At 42.2% G+C, this 20,635-nt stretch overlaps 1 protein-coding gene across 2 annotated transcripts in view; it reads right to left on the bottom strand.

The window, feature by feature from the left end:
* The window catches only part of LOC114477616 (beta-1,4-galactosyltransferase 3-like), a 39,954-nt gene that overhangs the window by 18,997 nt on the left and 322 nt on the right, over positions 1–20,635 (bottom strand). For both annotated transcript variants that reach the window (XM_028470040.1, XM_028470041.1), the window contains exon 2: positions 2,180–2,508. In XM_028470040.1, the coding sequence (XP_028325841.1) occupies positions 2,180–2,459 (280 nt within the window). In that variant the 5' untranslated portion in view covers positions 2,460–2,508. The remainder of the gene's footprint in view (positions 1–2,179; positions 2,509–20,635) is intronic.

Below are 20,635 nucleotides of genomic sequence, written 5' to 3'. Positions count from 1 at the left end.
TATGTGTTTGAAGGTTGGATGTACAAAGAGGTGTACATACTCAGCACTCTGTTGTGTTATAAAGGGGTGTATTTGCAGGTGAAAAGTAAAATAACGTGTGTGATTTCTCTGGTTCAATTTTATGGGACATGTGCATGATCAATGTGTTTGTTTTTTTACTCATTGTTTTATTTTTTTTTTATTTTGGTGTATTTTTTTTTACGTTTTTTGGAGTCATTGTGTGTATTTTTGTATCTCTGTTGTGTTTTTGTACATTTTTTGTACAATTATTGTTTTTTGTTGCCATCGTAGTGATTCTAGAGTCATTATGTGTATTTTTGTATATGTTTTGGTGTAGTTTTGTGCATTTCTGTTGTCATTTTGTGTATTTTTTGTATAAATATTTAGTTTAGTATTTAGTTGTGTATTTTGAGTCATTTTCATTTTTTGTTGTTTGGTGTATTTTTTTGTAATAAATGTTTTTTGTAGTCATTGTGTGTGTTTTTGGAGCCTTTTTATATATTTTTGTTGTTTTTTTGTGTACTTTTTGTTTATAATAATATAAATATTGTTTAGTATTTTGTTTTATTTTACTAATTTAGTATATTTTTTCATTATAAATACCGTGTGTGTGTGTGTGTGTGTGTGTGTGTGTGTGTGTGTGTGTGTGTGTGTGTGTGTGTGTGTGTGTGTGTGTGTGTGTGTTGTGTGTGTGTGTCCGTGAAATGTTTGAAACTCTGATGACCAAACTCCATAGCCATTGTAGCACAATCAGAAAAGTACTGGTAACAAAACTGCGTAAAACAAAATGTAAATCTCCAAATTACATGAGTGAGTAAAGTATTATCTACAATTCGGCAGTGTTTTTTTTTGTAAACAAAAACATTGCTTAACTTCGAACCGAATGGTCAGAGCTTAGCTTCCTTGCGCACCACTAAAGAGAATCCACAGTTTTCCAGATGGAGTATTGAACGGGTTGAGTTCAATACCAACTCTAGTGAAACAGTGCGTTAATTAGCAATTAGCAGTTAAATGGTTTAAACAATGGAAAACTTGTCGGCAAAAGACTCACCAGTGGCTGACGGTTTGAAATGACCTATTCAGAAAGCTCTGATAATGCTGATGACATGGCACAATGATGGAGACGGAGGAGGAAGTGGAGTCCACGACCCGCGATTTAAAGGAAGTTTGGGATGACGGGAATCATTTTATATAACCATGAAATATTAAATAATCTTGAAATATTAACTTAAATAACTTTTAGCAGTACAAAAAAGCTGGTTTTTTTTTTTAAACCCAAACAAACTGCGACACAGTGATGACATGAACCAGGAACCGGAAGTAGCGCGCTCAATACCACGCTAAATACCGAGAGGGCCGTAATCTTAAAACGAACGTTTTGAACATTTTGCAACAGCAAATTACTCCAAAATAATGAATAAACACACTTGGGGTATTTAGAAGTAATTGACAAAGTTTCAGGTCTAACAGACACCGTGTCAGTGAGATATTCGCTCCATACACACGCACGCAGAACATTCTTGCTTTTATAGGTAGATTAGACAGAGTGGTGCCCAATCAGAGCATTAACAGGAAAAAAAAAAAAACAAATGGTTTGTGTTGACGTTATGTGTACTTTTGATCTCGTGTTGTATATTTTTCAGTTATTTTTGTAGATTTGTTGTTGTCTCGTTATTTTTTTTTAAATACATTTGTGTATATTTGCTGTTTTGTGTATTTTTTTGTACTTTTGAAACTATTTTATTTGTTTACAAAATTAGACAGAGTGGCAGATGCCCAATCTTAGCATTAACACAGGAAAAAAGAGTTTGTGTTTACGTTTTGTGTTTTTGAAGTCATTAATGTGTACTTTTGGTGTTTTGTTGTACATTTTAAGTTATTTTTATAGATTGGTTGTTGTCTTGTATGTTGTTATTGTTTTTTAAAATATATTTGTGTATATTTACTGTTGTTTTGTGTATTTTTTTTGTGTTTTTGGAAGCATTTTGTGCATTTACAAAATAAGACAGAGTGGCAGTTGCCCATGTCTGCTATACATAATTACATACACAACAACATTATCTGAAAGTCAAAAGTGATGCGTTTAAATCATCTTAAAGAAATTAGCCATCAATCATCATCTGATAATTCTGGTTCTTTTCTGGTCACTTGAACACAAACATGAATAAAGCTCACTGACCAATGAGAGGCGAGGTCTTTGGACAGTAAGTCAGGTTCTCCCCTTGGCTGTGAGCTTTGGACAGACGGGAAAGGTTGGCGTAAACGTCTCCTCCATTTGCCACCACTGCCGTAGACGTCTGGTTACGTCCTGTTGGGATGGAAGCGTTGTCTTTCCGTAAGATGTGGATGAAGTACGTGACACTCTTCTTGTATGCTTCCCTGGAGAACAGGGCAATGACCACCAGCTGGATGCCCAGGAACATGAATAGGTAGATCTTTTTGGACTGGAAGCTGAACATGGCGGTGGTAAAAAGTTCAAACCTTTTACCGGGAAAATCCAACTCAGGGCTGGCGAGAGAAAAAAAGGCACTTTAATTAAAAAGAAAATATAAGTTGTTCTGTGAGGAAACAAAATAAATACTAATAATTAAAAAAAAACTATAATTGAACAAAAATGGATGTCAAAAATAAAAATGTAATTTAAAATGATGAGTAAGATACAATTAAAAAGTAGATATAAATTGTAATGACATGGATTATTCTGACTGCTCCATTTTAATTATCGTATTTGCACTTAAAATCCTTTAATTTTCTCAAAAATCAACAGTGCGCCTTATAATCAGGTGCACCTTATAAATGAATTAGCTACTTCAACATACTGAACTGAAAAAGTGAGTGTATTGTTCTGTATTTTATGTGTTAAACCTGAACAATGTAGAGAGTTATTGCTAATGAGTTGAATAAAGTTTGACTTATCTGACTATTTTATTTCGCTTAATGCGTCTTAATAATTATTATTATTATTATTATTATTAATAATAATAATAATAATAATAATAATAATAATAATAATAATAATAATAATAATAATAATAATAATAATAATAATAATAATAATAACAAACCGGTGAGCCTTATAGTCCGAAAAATACGGTATTCATGTCATATAAAGATGTATGAGAACAGCATTAATGTCACTTAATTTCCCCTCAGGGATCAATGGTTTACTGAATCTGATCAGGTTTATTGATTAAGTTTTGATCAACTTAATTTAAATTTACCTAATTTAAATGATCCTGATGACATCATTCCAGACCGTAATGATTCAACAAAAATAAATGTGCAAGATGTTCAGCTCCCACTTGAGGTCCTGGATGATGATGGTCCCCAGGAAGCAGAAGTACTCCACAGAGCTCACTGTAGAGTCTCCCAGGGTGAGGGGGGTGAGGGGGGGTGGGTTCTTCCTGAAGTCTGCTATCATCTCCACTGTCTTTAAAGCGTTGAGCTCCAGGTTGTTCTGGCTGCACCAGGACACCAGCCGGTCTGTCTCCCACCTGTAGTCAGACTCGTCTCCATCAGAGATGAGACCGATGATGGTCGTGTCGTCTGCAAACTTCAGGAGTTTGACCGACTGGTGAGAGGAGGTGCAGCTGTTGGTGTACAGGTAGAAGATCAGAGGAGAAAGAACACAGCCCTGAGGAGATCCAGTGCTGATGGTCCAGGAAGCAGAGATGGTTTTTCCCAGCTTCACGTGCTGCTTCCTGTCAGACAGGAAGTCTGTGATTCACCTGCAGGTGGAGTCTGGCACGTTCAGCTGGGAAAGCTTGTCCTGAAGGAGAACTGGGATTATTGTGTTAAAAGCAGAGCTGAAGTCCACAAACATAATCCTGGCGTAGGAGCCTGGGGAGTCCAGGTGTTGGAGGATGAAGTGGAGAGCCAGGTTTACAGCATCGTCTACAGACCTGTTGGATCTATAGGCGAACTGCAGGGGTCCAGGTGGGGGTCGGTGATGTCCTTGATGTGGGAGAGCATGAGGCGTTCAAAGGACGTCATGACCACAGATGTCAGAGCGACAAGTCTGTAATCATTAAGTCCTGTGATCCTCAGCTTTTTAGGGACAGGAACGATGGTGGAGACCTTAAAACAGGCTGGTACGGTGCATGTCTCCAGTGAGGTGTTAAAAATGTCTGTGAACACTGGAGACAGCTGATCAGCACAGTGCTTTAAGGTGGAGGGAGAGACAGAGTCCGGTCGACAAGCCTTACGGGGGTTTAGACTCCTGAAAAGTCTATTTACATCTCTTTCTTTGATGGAGAAAGGTGTCTCTGTGGGAGGGGGGGAGGAGGGGGGAGGGATAGGGGAGAGAGCCTCTGTAAGCAGCTGTGGTGAGACTATAGCTTTGATGTGGGGGGTGAAGGTGTTGGAGTGAGGCTGGTCAGAGGTGTGAGGGGGGATGGAGTCAGGTCTGTCCCATTGTCTGTCGAATCTACAATAGAAGTTATTCAGACTGTTGGCCAGGCAGAGGGAAAGACATTTCCACATATAAAAACGTCTTTTCACTCACGATGACAGCGTTTAAACCAGATTCTGTCCATTTCCAAATTCAACAGTAGATTCCGTTTTCATTGGTTGATTCCATGATTCTGTTAACCATACCTGTCAAGTATCCTGTTCTGGCAGGAAAACTCCCGTGTTTTACCCCTCTTTCCCGCCATCTTCCCGTATTAATATTTTCCCGTAAATATTCTGTATTTTAATGTAGTAATAATTAAAAAGATGCCTTACTAAACTGAACGCCATCACAAGTCTCGCGAGAACTGCCACCTGAAATGTGCCGACAGCGTCAACAAACCCAGAAACCACTCAGAACAGAGATGATGAATGAAGACGTTACGACGAAAAAAAACCAAGAACTGGTTTAAATATGTTGGAAACTGGAACAGAGAGTTTATCTTCCTAAAGAGCATCAGGATGGGACACAGTTACACGTTCTGTTAGATTAATAACTGAGATTTTAACGTCTACCACAGCAGAAGGAACAACGTATGTCACCATGAAAAATCAGCCAATCAAAAGCTCCACAAATATAAACAGCTTTAAAAAAATGTTAAAGAATGTAAAGTCTGTAATAAATGTGTCTAATAAGTCATTAGTAAATACCAGAGAACCACATGAGTGAGCATGAGAAATTATAAGAAAATATATAATAATGAAAATAAAATGTTAATGTCTAACTTAAAGACAAGCAACGTGAAATTAACAGTAAATATACAATGTGTTGACTTGTATATAAATTGTAAGTATATTAAATAAACACATGTGCTTCATATACAATTTATGTTTTTATTTAGGCTGTTTTATAGTTTAGGAATTAGGGCTGGGTGATATATCGAGACTCAAGATGTATCGAGTTTTCTATTTTGTAGATATAGAAACTATATTATTTAATATACATATATATACATATACACACATGCTGTCCCTTACAGGTGTAAAAGCCAAAAGTGGCACGTACTATTGATCAGCTGTTTGTTAATAAATGTCACTGTGTAGCATTTTGCATCAGCAAATTTAACCCAGAAATTTCTTTCTGGTCAGACTTTATTTGTTAAAATTATCTAGATTTATATCATATATCACCATTTTGAAAAATATATTAAGATTTGAGTTTTGGTCCATATCACCAGCCCTAGTAGGAATGTTCACAGCATTTCAATGTTAGTAAAGGTTGACCTGCCAGATTCTAATCACATAATTTAATTTAGTAAGTGGTTGATAAGTGGCTATTTTAGATTTCTTGTACACCTATCTTAAAATATATGGGATACTAGAGCTTAGTTGAGCGGGTGGGACGGCTGGTAGTGGGCGCCAGAAAATTTCCCTCGTTTCAAAATCCAAAACTTGCTGTTAACGTGGATTTTATAGGGCCCTAGTGTAGTTGTTAGCGCACTCAGAGACTCGCGCATGTGCGTATCGTGTATGCAGCGCATACAAGCGTGTGTCCTGTAACCATCTCTGATTGGCCAGCAGCTCAGGAAGGCGATTCTTGGCAATTCTGATTGGTGAACATACAGTATATATCACTCAAATGATGGAGACGGAAGAAAAAAACTCCAGCACCAGAGGTTACATTATCGCAGTAGTAAAAACCTAATTATCGATGCGATTAAGGTCAATCGTTCAGCCTTAACACACACACACATAAACCTCGGCAAACAGAACAGGCTTCACCGGGGCATGAAGCAGCAGAGCTTTACTAATGATCATTAAAAATTTCATTTTTTCACTAAACGTCCTGAATAGTGGAGATAGAACAGCTGTTGAATTAACCGCTGGCTTTGATTGACCAAACTATGGACTTCTATCTCCTTTCTCCACTGCTCTCTTTTCTGCTCCGCGGAGCAAAGCAAAACATTGTGTTATTGTCGAGCTGCTGCTTCAAAACTACAATCAAAATTAAAGCCGCGAGCGGCGTTGTAGCGTTCGAAGAAGTGGCAGGGGTCGATAACCCATGTGTATCAAATATGAGACTGTTTGAACTTTGTATATCAGAGTTAAACCGTTTTTTCTCTTATGGCATGCAAAATGATGCCAGTCAAAAAAACCCAGTATGAAAGTGAAACCAGCTAAAAATTTGATGCGAATCCCTTGAAAAATAGTCAAGATACAGCATTGAGAATGTGATGGCGAAGGATTTTCCAGTGACATTATAGGCCCCTCCCACGAATTACAGAATGTTTTTTCTTCATCAGAGACCTGCTCCCATCTTATAAGATTCATCCAGGTCGATTAGCGATGTTTCTCAGTTGGCGGCGCGCACAGTCGCAGCGGCCCGAGGCTCCCCGCTACTTTTGCACCTTTTTGTATGTTTATGTCCTTTCTATGTCCTTGTATCATGACATACCCATGTCACAGCAACCGAATCTACAGCCGTAAAGACCTGATAGACATCGGTTTTCAGGCAAAAATGGATATTTCAAGCATCTTCTCACGGACACACAACATTCCATCGGAGATAGCAAGACCGCCGGGCACCCCGTGGAATGTTGTCGGGCACGGCAGGCGCCGGAGGCGGCGCAGAGAGAGGAAGCAGAAACGCGGACGCCGGGCAGGCCTGCTAGCTCAGCTCAGGAGCCGACCGCATCGACCTCCGCTTCCATCCATCTTCCTGACAAACGCCAGATCCATTGCAAATAAGATGGATGAGCTGCAATCACAGATCGCCTACAACTGCTACATCCGTGAGTGTTGTCTGCTGATTGTCAGCGAGTCCTGGCTGCGCCCGCACATCCCCGACGCTACAGTGCAGCTAGCAGGCCGCACTCTCCACTGCCACGACCGGACCGAAGCCTCCGGTAAGAGCAGGGGAGGAGGACTCTGTGTTTATGTGCTTGAGGACTGGTGCTCAGACAGCAGAGTGATACACTCTCACTGCTCACCGGACATAGAGGCCATGTCTGTCCAGTGCCGACCGTTCTATCTGCCACGGGAGCTAACGGTAGCCATTGTAACTGCTGTCTACATACCTCCCGACGCTAACGTTAGCACGGCACTCGGCCAGCTTCAGATCATGGTCTCTAAACAACAGAGGGCTCACCCGGACGGGGTTCACATCATCGCTGGGGATTTTAATCAAGCACATATCAAGACTGTTCTCCCGAAATTTTACCAGCACGTCAAGTGTGCAACCAGGGGAGAAAACACACTGGATCATGTTTACTCAAATATAAAGCATGCATATAGGGCGACCCCCCTCCCCCATCTTGGACAATCAGACCACCTCTCTCTGCTCCTCTTCCCTGCCTACACCCCCCTCAGAAGGCAAACTAAGCCAGCCTTTCAGACCATCAAAGCCTGGCCTGAAAATGCTCTCAACCAGCTGTAGGACTGCTTTGCCTGCACGGAGTGGAGTATTTTTGAAGATCAGGACTTGGACACACACACCGAGTCTGTCCTCTTCTACATCAGGTGCTGTGTAGAGAACGTCACCGAGGACAGACGCATCCGGGTCTTTCCAAATAGGAAGCCCTGGATGACGAGGGAAGTCCAGACCCTGATCAGAGCCCGTAACTCGGCCTTCAGGACGAGGGACAGAGCCCTCTACAGCACCGCCAGAGCAGACCTGAGGAGGAGCATCAAACAGGCCAAGGTCTCCTACAAGAATAAAATAGAGGGATACCTGACAGACAACAACCCGCGCCAGATGTGGAGGGGCATCCAGGCCCTAACCAACTATAAAGGAAACCCCCCTCCCACATCCTCCAGCCGCAGCAGCACACTGACAGAGGAGCTGAACAGCTTCTTTGCCCGTTTCGAGACCACCACCACACACCTGCAGTCACTGCCCCCTCCTGGTTCCAGCACCCCACCTCTCTCTCTCCAGGAGCATGAGGTGAGGAAAAACTTAAGAGCAGTGAACCCCAGGAAAGCTGCTGGTCCTGACGGCATCCCAGGGGCTGTGATTAAAGCATGTGCAGACCAACTGACAGGGATCCTCACCACACTCTTCAACCTCTCCCTGACACATGCCACCGTCCCCACATGTCTGAAGGCCTCCACCATCGTCCCCATCCCCAAAAAACCTGCCATAGACAGCCTAAACGATTACAGACCGATCGCTCTGACGTCTGTAATCATGAAGTACATGAAGCGATCAGTTTCTCAGCACATCAGAGACTGCCTCCCTCCCACCTTCGACCCACACCAGTTTGCCTACAGGGCAAACCGATCCACAGAGGACGTCATCGCCATCACACGTCACACAGCGCTGAGTCATCTGGAGAACAAGAAGAGCTATGTGAGGATGCTTTTCGTGGACTACAGCTCAGCGTTCAACACAATCATTCCGGACATCCTAATCACCAAACTGTTGAAATTACAGATACCTCTCCCTACCTGCAACTGGATTAAAAACTTCCTGATGAGCCGCCCACAGTCTGTCAGACTCGGCCCCCACCACTCCTCCACCATCACACTCAGCACTGGTTCCCCGCAAGGCTGCGTCTTGAGCCCTCTACTGTACGCCCTGTACACCTATGACTGCTCTTCAACTCACCCAACCAACCGCATTATTAAATATGCGGACGACACCACTGTGGTGGGACTCATCCGAGGCGAGGATGAGACAGCGTACAGGGCCGAGGTAGAGGAACTATCACGCTGGTGCTCAGCAAACAACCTGACCCTGAATATCCAGAAAACAAAAGAACTGATCATGGACTTCAGGAAGATCAGACAGGACCACACCCCCCTCCTCATAAATGGAGAACAGGTGGAGACTGTCACCACCTTCAGGTTTCTGGGCACCCACATCTCTGCTGACCACTCCTGGACTGACAACATCAGGGCCCTAGTCAAGAAGGCTCAGCAGCGGCTACACTTCCTGCGTGTCCTCAGGAAGAACCATCTGGACACGAAGCTGCTGTTGGCCTTTTATCACTCCTCTGTGGAGAGCGTGCTGACATACTGTCTGGGTGTGTGGTACGCAGGCTCAACAGTCAAGGACAGGAAGGCAGTGCAGAGGGTCATTAACACTGCCCAAAAAATCATCGGCTGCCCTCTGCCCAGCCTGGAAGACATCGCCACATCCTGCTGCCTCAGGAGAACCAAGGCCATCACAGGAGACCCCTTACACCCTGCTCACCCCCTGTTCGACCTGCTGCCCTCTGGAAGACGCTACAGGTCAACAAAATCTCACACATGCAGACTGACAAACAGCTTCTTCCCCTGGGCCATACGGACTGCAAACACCCATGGATACACACACACACACTCTTTCAGGAACAATCTCCCATAAACCCCCCCCCCCCCCCCTTACACACACACACACATACACACACACTTTAGCACTAAACGCTACAGCACTTTAAACTGTTATTTATTCTGTAAATTATTCACCAATGTCTCGTTTTTTAAAATTTTTATGCCGTACGTTGGTTTTTTTATCATCTTTGTACATATTCAATGCCTTGTTGTTGTTTTCGCTTCTGTCTTTTAATTCTATGCTCTGTGGTGTACTGTAGCTCTATGCGAGCATCTCTCAAATTTCACTGTACCACCAAGTACCGTGACAATAAAAGACTATTCTATTCAACACTATTTTGAAGTCAACACAACTTAGCTGTTAGCGTCGGACACCACTAAAAGCGGTGCCCTCTTAAAACGCAAGACATGATGAGTAATTTTCACATTGCGTCTTGTTTAGGGATGGACAGTCATCATGTGTATCAAATATGAAGCAGTTTGAACTTTGCATTTGAAAGTAATATGCAATTTCCTATTAATGCGTGATTAACGGTGCCAGTCGCACAACGACCAAATCGTTTAAGATACCCAAATTCTTACGATGAATTTTAATCTTCAGTGGGTCCTAAGTGCTCTGGTTCAGTTTGAAGCGAATCAAGTGAAGCCCCTCAGACTAGTTAGCGCAAAAGTGGAAAGCCATTAACCCAAGATGGCCGACTTCCTGTTTGGTTTTGGGCAAAGTCATCTGTAACTTTTGTAATGCACGCACAATCAAACCGTTAGAGATACGCAAATTATTTAGATGATTTTTAATCTTCAGTAGGTCACATGGAGCCCCTCAGACTAGTTCACGCAAATATGTTTCCAGGGCGAAATGCCATTTTTTGACCAAAAATGGCTGACTTCTTGTTTGGTTTTGGACGTGGTCATAATGTAACTTTTTTGCTCAACTTAGGGTCAAGAATCCATGTGGTGAATTTCATATGAATTGGGCAAACCTGCCAGTCATGCATTGCATTTTTGGCGTCTATAATGCGCACTGTGGCCATTTTTTTAGCGATTTTTTTTCATTTCACCAAAATATATATTTTTTCAGCAGGCCATTGGTGCGTGCAAACTTTGGGTATCCTAAAGGGCATTTCTGAAAAGGAATAATAATACCCAAGAAGAGCAAAAACAATAGGTTCCTATGGCCAGTATGGCCTTCGGACCCTAAATAAAGCCGCGAGCAGCATCATAGGGTCCGAAGGAGTGGCCAGGGTCAGTAACCCATGTGTATCAAATATGAGACTGTTTGAATCTTGTATATGAGAGTTATATCTGTTGTCTATTATGGCGTGCGCCATGTGAGAACGCAAGGCATGATGGGTCATTTTCATATTGATTCTTGTTTAGGGATGGACAGTCATCATGTGTATCAAATATGAGGCTGTTTGAACGTTGTATATGAGAGTTATAGCGTTTTTTCTAAAACCCAGTATGAAAGGGAAAACCAGTTGAAAATCAGTCTCAGTGACGTTGATGCGAATCCATTGAAAAATAGCCAAGATACAGCATTTAGAATGTGATGGCGAAGGATTTTCCAGTGACATAATAGGCCCCTCCCACTGATCACAGAGATTCATCCAACACTATTTTGAAGTCAACACATCATATCGTCTTTCCGCTAGAGCTGTAAGCGTTGGACGCAAAGCGGCGCCCTCTGAGAAAGCAAGGGATGATGGGTAACCGTCACATTGAGTCTTGTTTAAAGATGGACAGTCAACATGTCTATTAAATATGAAGCAGTTGGAACTTTGCAATTGGAAGGTATATCAAAACACCATTAACTCAAGATGACCGACTTCCTGTTTGGTTTTGAGCAGGGTCATAATGTAACTTTTTGCTCATCTTGGGGCCATGAATACATGTTGCACCAAATTATCTCATTTTCCAGCAGGCCTGAGGTGTGTGCAAATTTTGGTGAGACTTTGGGCATCCTAAGGGGGTAAACAGGTGTGGAATAATAATAATCTATACTATAATGACAGAAAGGTCTGTGTGTGTGTGTGTGTGTGTGTGTGTATGTGCATGTGTGTGTGTGTGCGGGTGTGTGTGTGCATGTGTGTGTGTGTGCATGTGTGTGTGTGTGCGGGTGTGGAGCGAATATCTCCCTGATACGGTGCGAGTTTGACCTGAAACTCTGTCAATGGCTTCCAAATACCCCAAGTGTGTGTATCTGTTATTTTAGAGTAATTTGGTCATTTCTAAATGTTTATTTTAATTTTAGTTCACATCTGGATGGCCACGAAATGAAACCTATTCAGCTTTTGACCTCAGTGTGAGGGGGCGCTAGCGCACCATCTATATCTATATCACTGCACAGCTCCTCACCCGAGCAAGAGTCACGTGTGCAGCCAGAGCCAATCGCTGCGCACACAGCCAAGCTGTAAACATACAAGCGAGAGAAAGGAAGATAGCTTTACACCGGAGAGGGAGGAGGGGCGTCTGAGCAGCCGGGCTCACACTGATATACAAGCAATATTCTTAAGTGTCACGTATTGGGCCGGATGTGAGTCACTGATGTGTGTGTGTGTGAGCCATGGCAGACTCCACTTCCTCCTGTGCCATGCTATCGTTAGCATCTCAAACACAGAGCTCTCTGAATAGATCATTTGAAACCGTCAGCCACTGGTGAGTCTTTTACAGACAAGTTTCCCATTGTTTAAACCATTTAACTGTCTGTGTAATTGCTGATTAACGCACTAGTGTTGGTATTGAACTCAACCCTTTCAATACTTTATCTGGAAAACTGCAGATTCTCTGTGGTGCCGTGCATGGAAGCTCAGCTCTGACCACTCGGTTTGAAGGTAAACAATGATTTTTTTTTCAATAAAAAAACAGCCGAATTGTAGATAATACTTTAATTTACTTATTCACTCATGTAGTTTGGAGCTTTACGTTTTGTTTAGCACTTTTTTGTTGTTTTTCTGATTGGCGCTACAATCGCTATGGAGTTTGGTTATCAGCGTCTCAAACATTTCACGGAACACACACACAAGGTATTTCTTTATTTCTAATGAAAATATACTAAATGAGTAAAATAAAACAAAACATTAAACAATATTTTTACAAAAAGTACAAAAAATTACACCTTTATCACTACAATGGCAACAAAAAACTATAATTATACAAAAAATGCACAGAAACACAACAGAAAGATACAAAAATACACATAATGACTCCAAAAAACATACATTACAGAAAAATACACCAAACAAAAAATATAAAAGCGAGTAAAAAAAAAACAACAAACATTTTATTTTGGACCCACAAATAAACCCCTTTATAACACTACAGAGTACAGAGTATGTACACCTCTTTGTACATCCAACCTTCAAACACACTCATTTGGCCATAATTAACTCTACTACTACAACTACTCCCATATGAATGCATACTTTCGACGGGCAATGTATCTATATGTAGCACTTAAATAAGTGTTTGCTAAACTGAAATGATTCTCAGAATTGTTAGAACTGCATGTATTGTAAAGCCTGTTTTGTTTGACTGTAGTGGTACCTCCCCGCCAGCGGGTGGCGCTGGAGAGCAAGGAGATGCACTAATACAGTGGGAGAGTGAGAAACAAAAACGGAGCCTTGACTGCAGTGAAGATGTGTTCCTTTCTGAGGCAATAAAGAGCTCATTTTGACAACTACATCAACGTGTCCGGGAATGATGTAACATTTTGGAGGTTCCACTGAGACTCTTTGATTACCTGACGGAATAAGACTGAAAAACAACCAAGAAGACGGTAAAGTGTGCATGACGCTAATGCTAAGCTAACTCGTGAGACACAGGCCGTGGGGGTCTGTTTTTAAGTTAAATTCAAGAAGAAAGAGCATATCTGCAGGCATGTCAGAGCAACGTGAAGATTTTTTGTTGAATCTGGAAGTGAAATTATGTGGACTTTTACTGAAGGAACTGTTAAAAGTGTTTGAACTGTGCAACATCACCGGAAAAGATAATGAGGACATTTCAGGTAAAGGCCGCAGAGCTCTTGTTAAGCTCATTACTAACTTTTGTGAGCGAGATGAGCTTTTGCAGAGCGAGGATGAAGGAATGTCAACTCTTTTGGAGTTAAATGATGTTGTGGACGTGCTGTTAGAGGAAAGGTCATCGGCTGTGGTGGCGGAAGATTCAGCGGCCCTGTCTTCACCCACGGGCGTGGTGGTGGCGGAGGGAACGCGCTTGGAGTGGTCTGCAGTGCCGAGAGGCCCACACGCGTCGCGGGAGGACAACGGATCGACGGCAGACCCAGCACCATCATCGTGGCTGTCAGCGCTGGAACAGCGCTGGATGGCGGGACTCAGCGCAGAGGACGAGACTCAACTAGCAACAGCTGCTGCATCGTTGCTCCAGGTGGATTCAGGAAAGATTTCCGCATAAATGGCCATGTTGGTGAGTCAACTTCCAGAGACACACTGAGCTTCAGCAGCCTTGAGCATCAGATTGAAAGTGGCTTAAGGAAGGGTTACCCTGAAACTGAAATAGTGGAGGCAGTAGTTCGTGCTATAAGTCCTGGACTGAAGCTAAGGAGCTATCTTGAAGGAAAAATGATCTTAATTTGACCAACTTAAAACAGATTTTAGGGGCTCATTATGCAGAGAAAGATGCCACTGTGTTATATCAACAACTGACCAAAGCGACACAAGGAGGTAATGAAACACCTCTTGAGTTTCTGATCAGAGTGCTGGATTTACGTCAGAAAATTATTTTTGCATCTGAGCGTACACAGTCAAGTCTAAAGTATAATAAGGAGCTTGTCTAAAGTCAGTGTTTTCAGTCAATTATGACCGGACTCTTAAATGACAATGTCAGGGCAGAAATGAGGATGTACTTACAAAATGTAAACAGCACTGATGAGCTCCTGTTGCAGAAAATGCAAATTGCACAGTACAATGAGAGCGAACGAGCTATAAAAATTAAAGGAAACAGATCAACTTTTAGAGCAGGATTGAATGTTGTTGAGCAAGCCAAAGCACTGGATGAACCCTACATCAGCCAGCCTGTCGCTAAACCTAACAAACCAACCAAAGACAATTCACTCTTCTCTAAAATCGAAGACAGTAATACAGCAATCAGAGCACTTACAGGCCAAGTAGCTTCACTTGTGCAGACTGTACAAGACGACAAAAGAATTGACAGCGAAAAACCCAAAACATTCAGAAAGTCAACTCAGAGACAGAGAAGACAATGTACTGCATGCCAGAAAGAAAACAAAGATTGTGACCACTGCTTTAAATGTGGTAGCGACTCAAACTGGGCAAAAGGATGTAGAATGGGGGGAAATCAGAAACCGAGAAACTGGAGGAGGCTGTGACTGAGGGACGTGCCACAGCCCCGAGACTCAAGTCCCCAAAGTGTGAACCCCAAAACTCCAAGAAGGTCCAGTATGTAGAGTCACACCAAATTAAGGAAACTGCTTCACCTAAATTTGTAACAGCTCATGCCAAAGCTAAAGACCAACTATCGAGCATGCTTAATTTTAGTGCGAAACGCAAAAAAGTAGCACAGCTGGTAGGCAAAAAGTGTCTAGTTTGGTGTAAAATGAACATGTGTAAAACTCAAGCTCTTTGGGACACAGGGGCCCAAGTTTCAATAATGAGTGAGTCATGGAAATCTATTAATTTACCTGATTTAAAAGTCCAACCCATCAGTGATCTACTAAGTGCTGATGAACTTTTAGACCTGAGAGCTGTAAATGGATCTGAAATCCCCTTTCAGGGCTGGGTAGAGGTTAGCCTTAGCCTTTGTGATTCAAAAGGGAAAGCTACAGCTGAAAATGATGTCTTAGTTCCAGTCTTAGTGAGTCGTGACATTATGCAGAAACCAATAATAGGTTTTAATGCTATTGAGGAACTGATAAAACAGGACCCTAGTGAGTCTAGTGATAGAGTAGCCTTACTCAGAAACTCATTTAAAGTTGGGGCACTTTTGAACCTGATTCATACAGTTATCAGTGAAAATTTCACTTATCCAGTCAGAACAGGGCGCACAGTGTTAGCTGTCCTATTAAAACCGATTTGAGAGTAAAAACTGAAATGCTTTTTGAGCCAGATGACAACTTGTCCTTAGATGAAGGGTTAAAATGTAACTGTCAGTTGTTAAGTGCATCAGGCAGTTAAGCTTTATGTCACTAACACGACACAGCGTGACATAGTTTTTCCTGCAAAGATTTTTTTAGGTAGCATTGAGAGAGTGGCATGCTGTTATCCAGTTAATGTTGACAAAACTCAGGTTAGTTCAGTTGAAGCTGAAAGCTACCAATGTCCCCCTAACTCAACTGAAAAGCCTTGTGACCTACCTGTCAACCTGAGTCACCTCAACCCAGACCAACAAGCCGTCGTCATGGAGATGCTAAGGGAGGAGATGGATGCATTCGCCAGGCACAAAGAGGATGTAGGCTACATCAAGAATTTGAAAATGGACATTAAACTGACTGATGAGGTTCCAGTAGCTAAAACCTACAATGCAGTCCCTCGTGCGCTCTATGATGAAGTTAAGAATTATATTCAGGACTTGTTAAGCAAAGGTTTCATAAAAAAATCAACCTCATCGTATGCTTCACCGGTGGTGTGTGTAAGAAAACGTGATGGAAGCCTAAGACTTTGTCTTGATTATAGGGGCCTTAACAAGAAAACTATCCCAGACAGGCACCCTATACCACGCATTCAGGAGATCCTTGATGGTCTTGGTGGCAACATGTGGTTCAGTGTGCTGGACCAAGGCAAAGCATACCATCAAGGTGAAATCAGCGATTCGGTGGCGTGGTGCGCTGGGTCCTTGGCTCCTTGGGGCTTTCTCGGGTGTGTATGGGGGGGGCGATGGTTGCCTCTCGGCTTGGGATCTTGGGGGCGTTCGGGGGGCTGCTTGGCCGTGGGGTGGTCGCCGGGGGCCCCTAGATTGCCCGCTCTTGCTGCTGGCCTGGCTGCTTCTTCGGGCCCGGGGGCGGCTCGTGGGTTTTGCAGTGGCGGTTCTTGGAACTACATTTGTCATGGATGCACTGGCCTTGGGCTGTGGGATAACACTCATACTGGGCTCAACCATAGACACGTTGTTCCCAAATACCTGTTTTATGGAATTTCCACTCACTTCTTCCTACTCCCCACCCATTCTATTTCCTATCTTGTATCCCTCTTCCCTGTTAACTTCCCCACCCCTCTCCAACCCCTCACCTTGGTGTAACACTGCCCTCTCTTTTTTACATCCTCCCTTTAATAAAGTATTTCTTACCCTTCCCTAGGGAGAGCTGGTGATGGTCACAATTATGCAATGAAATAAATACATTTATTTAATTGCAATAACAAAATATGCATTGCTGTTAAAAGATTGCACTTCTTGTAGTGTTAACCTTCAACAGAATGTGCAGACAAGATAAAAAAATAAAAAATAAATTAAAAAAAAGAGACAAAATATGCACTCCATACTTAGATGACGTCCTAGTGTACAGTCGAACATTTGAACAACATATTTAGGATCTGAGATCTGTCCTTAAACGTCAACAAGCTTGGGGAATAAAACTCCGACCTGATAAATGTGATTTATTCAAAAATGAAGTGCGCTATGTTGGCAAAATCATTTCCTCAGAAGGCTACAAAATGGACAATAAAGAGGTATCAGCAGTACAGGCTCTCAAAAACAACCCTCCTACAAATATCAAAGAACTCCGCAAACTTTTAGGGTTCTTAGGTTATTACAGGAGTTATGTACAGGATTTTTCTAGACATGCAAAGTGTTTGTATGATTTGTTGTCAGCTGACCACTCAGGTTCACAGTCACGGTCAGGCGGGGCGGGACAGCCTGCACCCACTAAAAAAATCACTTGGACTGATACTCATCAAAAAGCTCCAATCTATTTGGTCAATATCTTGACTAATCCACCAGTCATAGCTTACCCTAGGTTTGAGGATCCATTCATACTGCACATAGATGCATCTGAAGAAGGGCTTGGTGCGGTTTTATACCAGAGACAGGAAAGTAAACTCAGAGTGATCGGGTACGGCTCACGGACTCTCACACCAGCAGAGAAAAATTACAGGCTGCATTCAGGGAAACTTGAGTTCTTAGCACTCAAGTGGGCTGTTACAGAACGCTTTAGAGACTACTTGTTTTATGCCCCTTCAGTCTATAGCGATAACAACCCTGTCACCTATGTTTTAAGTACAGCCAAACTAAATGCAACAGGTCATAGGTGGGTTTTGGAGTTGGCTGACTTTAACATAACCTTGAAGTACCGACCGGGAAAAAGCAACGTTGATGCAGACTTTTTGTCCAGAACACCTACCAGCATGGACTCGTACATGTCTGAATGTACTGAGCAGTCTTCACCTGAAGTATTAAATGCGATACTTATTGCTATGGAGACCCAGAAAGAACAAAACATGGACTGGATCTCTGCTATAACAAGCAATCCACAAGTGCATGAAATCACTTGTGATGACCAACCAAATATGAAAATCACAAAGGAGGAATTGTTGCAGGCTCAGTTACTAGACTCTGCCATAGCTTTTGTCATCAACCTGAAGAAGACAGGAGACAAATTTGACAAAACATCTGCAAACAAAGACTCTAAGGTAAAACAACTACTACACGAGTGGAGAAAACTTTGTATATCTGATGATGGTCTATTAATGCGCAAAACTGTAACATACAGTCAAATTGTGCTTCCAGAAACATACAAAGAACTTGTGTACAAACACCTTCATTGTGAAATGGGTCACTTAGGAGTAGAACGTGTGTTGAACTTAGCCAGAAGTAGGTTTTATTGGCCTAACATGCACAGAGATACAGAGTTTTTCATAACTCAAGTGTGTAAATGTAACATCCAGAAAAAGCCTACAAGGCAAAGTAGAGCTCCTATGTGTCACATACCTGCTACTGCGCCTTTTGAACTGGTTTCTATAGACTATGTTCACCTTGAAGAAAGCAGGGGAGTGTATGAGTATATTTTAGTTTTACTGGACAATTTCACTAAATTTGCCCAAGCCGACCCTACTCGCAACAAATCTGCCAAAACTGCAGCAGATAAGATTTTTAATGACTATTCTCTTAAATTTGGTTTTCCTGCAAAAATTCACAATGACCAGGGCAGGGAATTTGAGAATAACTTGTTTAAACAGCTGCAAAAGTATACAGGAGTTGGCAATTCAAAAACGACACCCTATCACCTACAAGGGAACCCAGCAGAAAGATTCAACCGTACTTTACTTTCTATGCTGCGGACCCTGGATGAAGAGAAAAAGGGAAACTGGAATGACTATGTAAATAAGATTGTATATGCATACAACTGTACAACCAGTGAATCGACAGGGTACTCACCGTATTATCTACTTTTTGGTAGACACCTATGTCTTCCAATAGACTTGATATTCGGACTGAAAGAGTCAGCAGAATATAAGACACACGGGGAATATGCCCAACAATGGAAAAAACAAATGGAAGAGGCATATGATATTGCATCCAAGAATATCAAAAAGACTTTAACAAGAGGAAAAGCTCATTATGACCAAAAGAGGCAAAGTGTGGTGCTCTCACCTGGGGACAGGGTTCTTGTGAAGAACATGTCAGAGAGAGGAGGGCCAGGAAAGTTGCGCTCATATTGGGAGAATCAGGTTCATGTGGTGGTGTCTCAAAAGGGGGAAAATAGCCCTGTCTATGAGGTTAAGCCCGAGCGTGGCACCGGACGTGGTCGTATTCTCCATCGCAACATGTTAATGCCCGGTAATGCTTTGCCACTGCCCCAAGAAACCAGAGTTGAACCAACTAATATGAATCCAAAATGCCACAGATCCAAAGACAAAAATGTGAGTCCTACATTGGAGCATGAGGAGAGCTCAGATGAAGAGGAGCAAAACTGGACTGGAAGATTAAGGTGCCACCACCCTCATGACTCTCCAAATGAGTCAGTTACACCTTCTATTGGACTAGACCAAAGTGATCAGCTTGAGTCTTTGGAGAAGACTCAGGAATTAACAATGGACACTCACGAGCTCCGAGCAGATGCTAAGGAGTTTAGAATGGAGACTTTACAGGATCAAAACATTCAAATCCGCAGTCCACAACCAACAGAAACTGTGCCCTCTCTAGATCAGCCCAGTGGTGTGGCAGAGACACAATGGTCAGACACTATCCCAAGGAGGTCTCAGAGAGAGAGACGTCCGAAAGAGACATTAACCTACGATGCACTGGGTAAACCTGTCCAGAGAGTAGTCAGCCTTACTGCTAATCCACTGTATGCCAGTGCAGTGTATGGATATGGACAGCATAGATTTCCTTGGATGGCTCCCCAGATTATCTATCCTACATTAATGCCTACGGTTTATTACTAAACTCAAACTTTTTATGCGTTGTGTATGGTTTATATAACACTGAAAGAAAACAACTTTATGGTACTTACCTGGTTCAACCATAACGGTGACTTTGTCTAATTCAATATTGGGTTTTACTAACAATTCAGATGACAAATAACAAGGGATTCTAATGTAAGGGTGGTATCCACTTTGAAAGCTCCGGAGTACATTGTAAGTGGTAATAACATGTTTAGAGTAAAATGTGATGCTTGTGCTATTGATGATAACTCAATAAGTTTACAAGCTACATGCTTGAATAATGGGTATGAAGTGATTATATCAGCTTTTGGTTCAATAGTACAGTATGGTGAAGTGAGCTTGCACTGTAAACCATTTTTCTCTATCTCGGTTGTTTTGAATTTTGTTTGGTCATATAAGTACATTTTCATGGTTCATGTGTTGCATGTTTTTTCCGAATGTTGAGGACAACATTTGTTTAGCCGGGGAGGATTGGAGCACTTAAATAAGTGTTTGCTAAACTGAAATGATTCTCAGAATTGTTAGAACTGCATGTATTGTAAAGCCTGTTTTGTTTGACTGCAGTGGTACCTCCCGCTGGA

The sequence above is a fragment of the Gouania willdenowi genome, chromosome 16 (assembly GCF_900634775.1).
Source record: "Gouania willdenowi chromosome 16, fGouWil2.1, whole genome shotgun sequence".
Taxonomy (NCBI): domain Eukaryota; kingdom Metazoa; phylum Chordata; class Actinopteri; order Blenniiformes; family Gobiesocidae; genus Gouania; species Gouania willdenowi.
The sequence above is the reverse complement of the archived record's forward strand: the minus strand, read 5'-3'. Positions and strand labels throughout refer to the sequence as shown.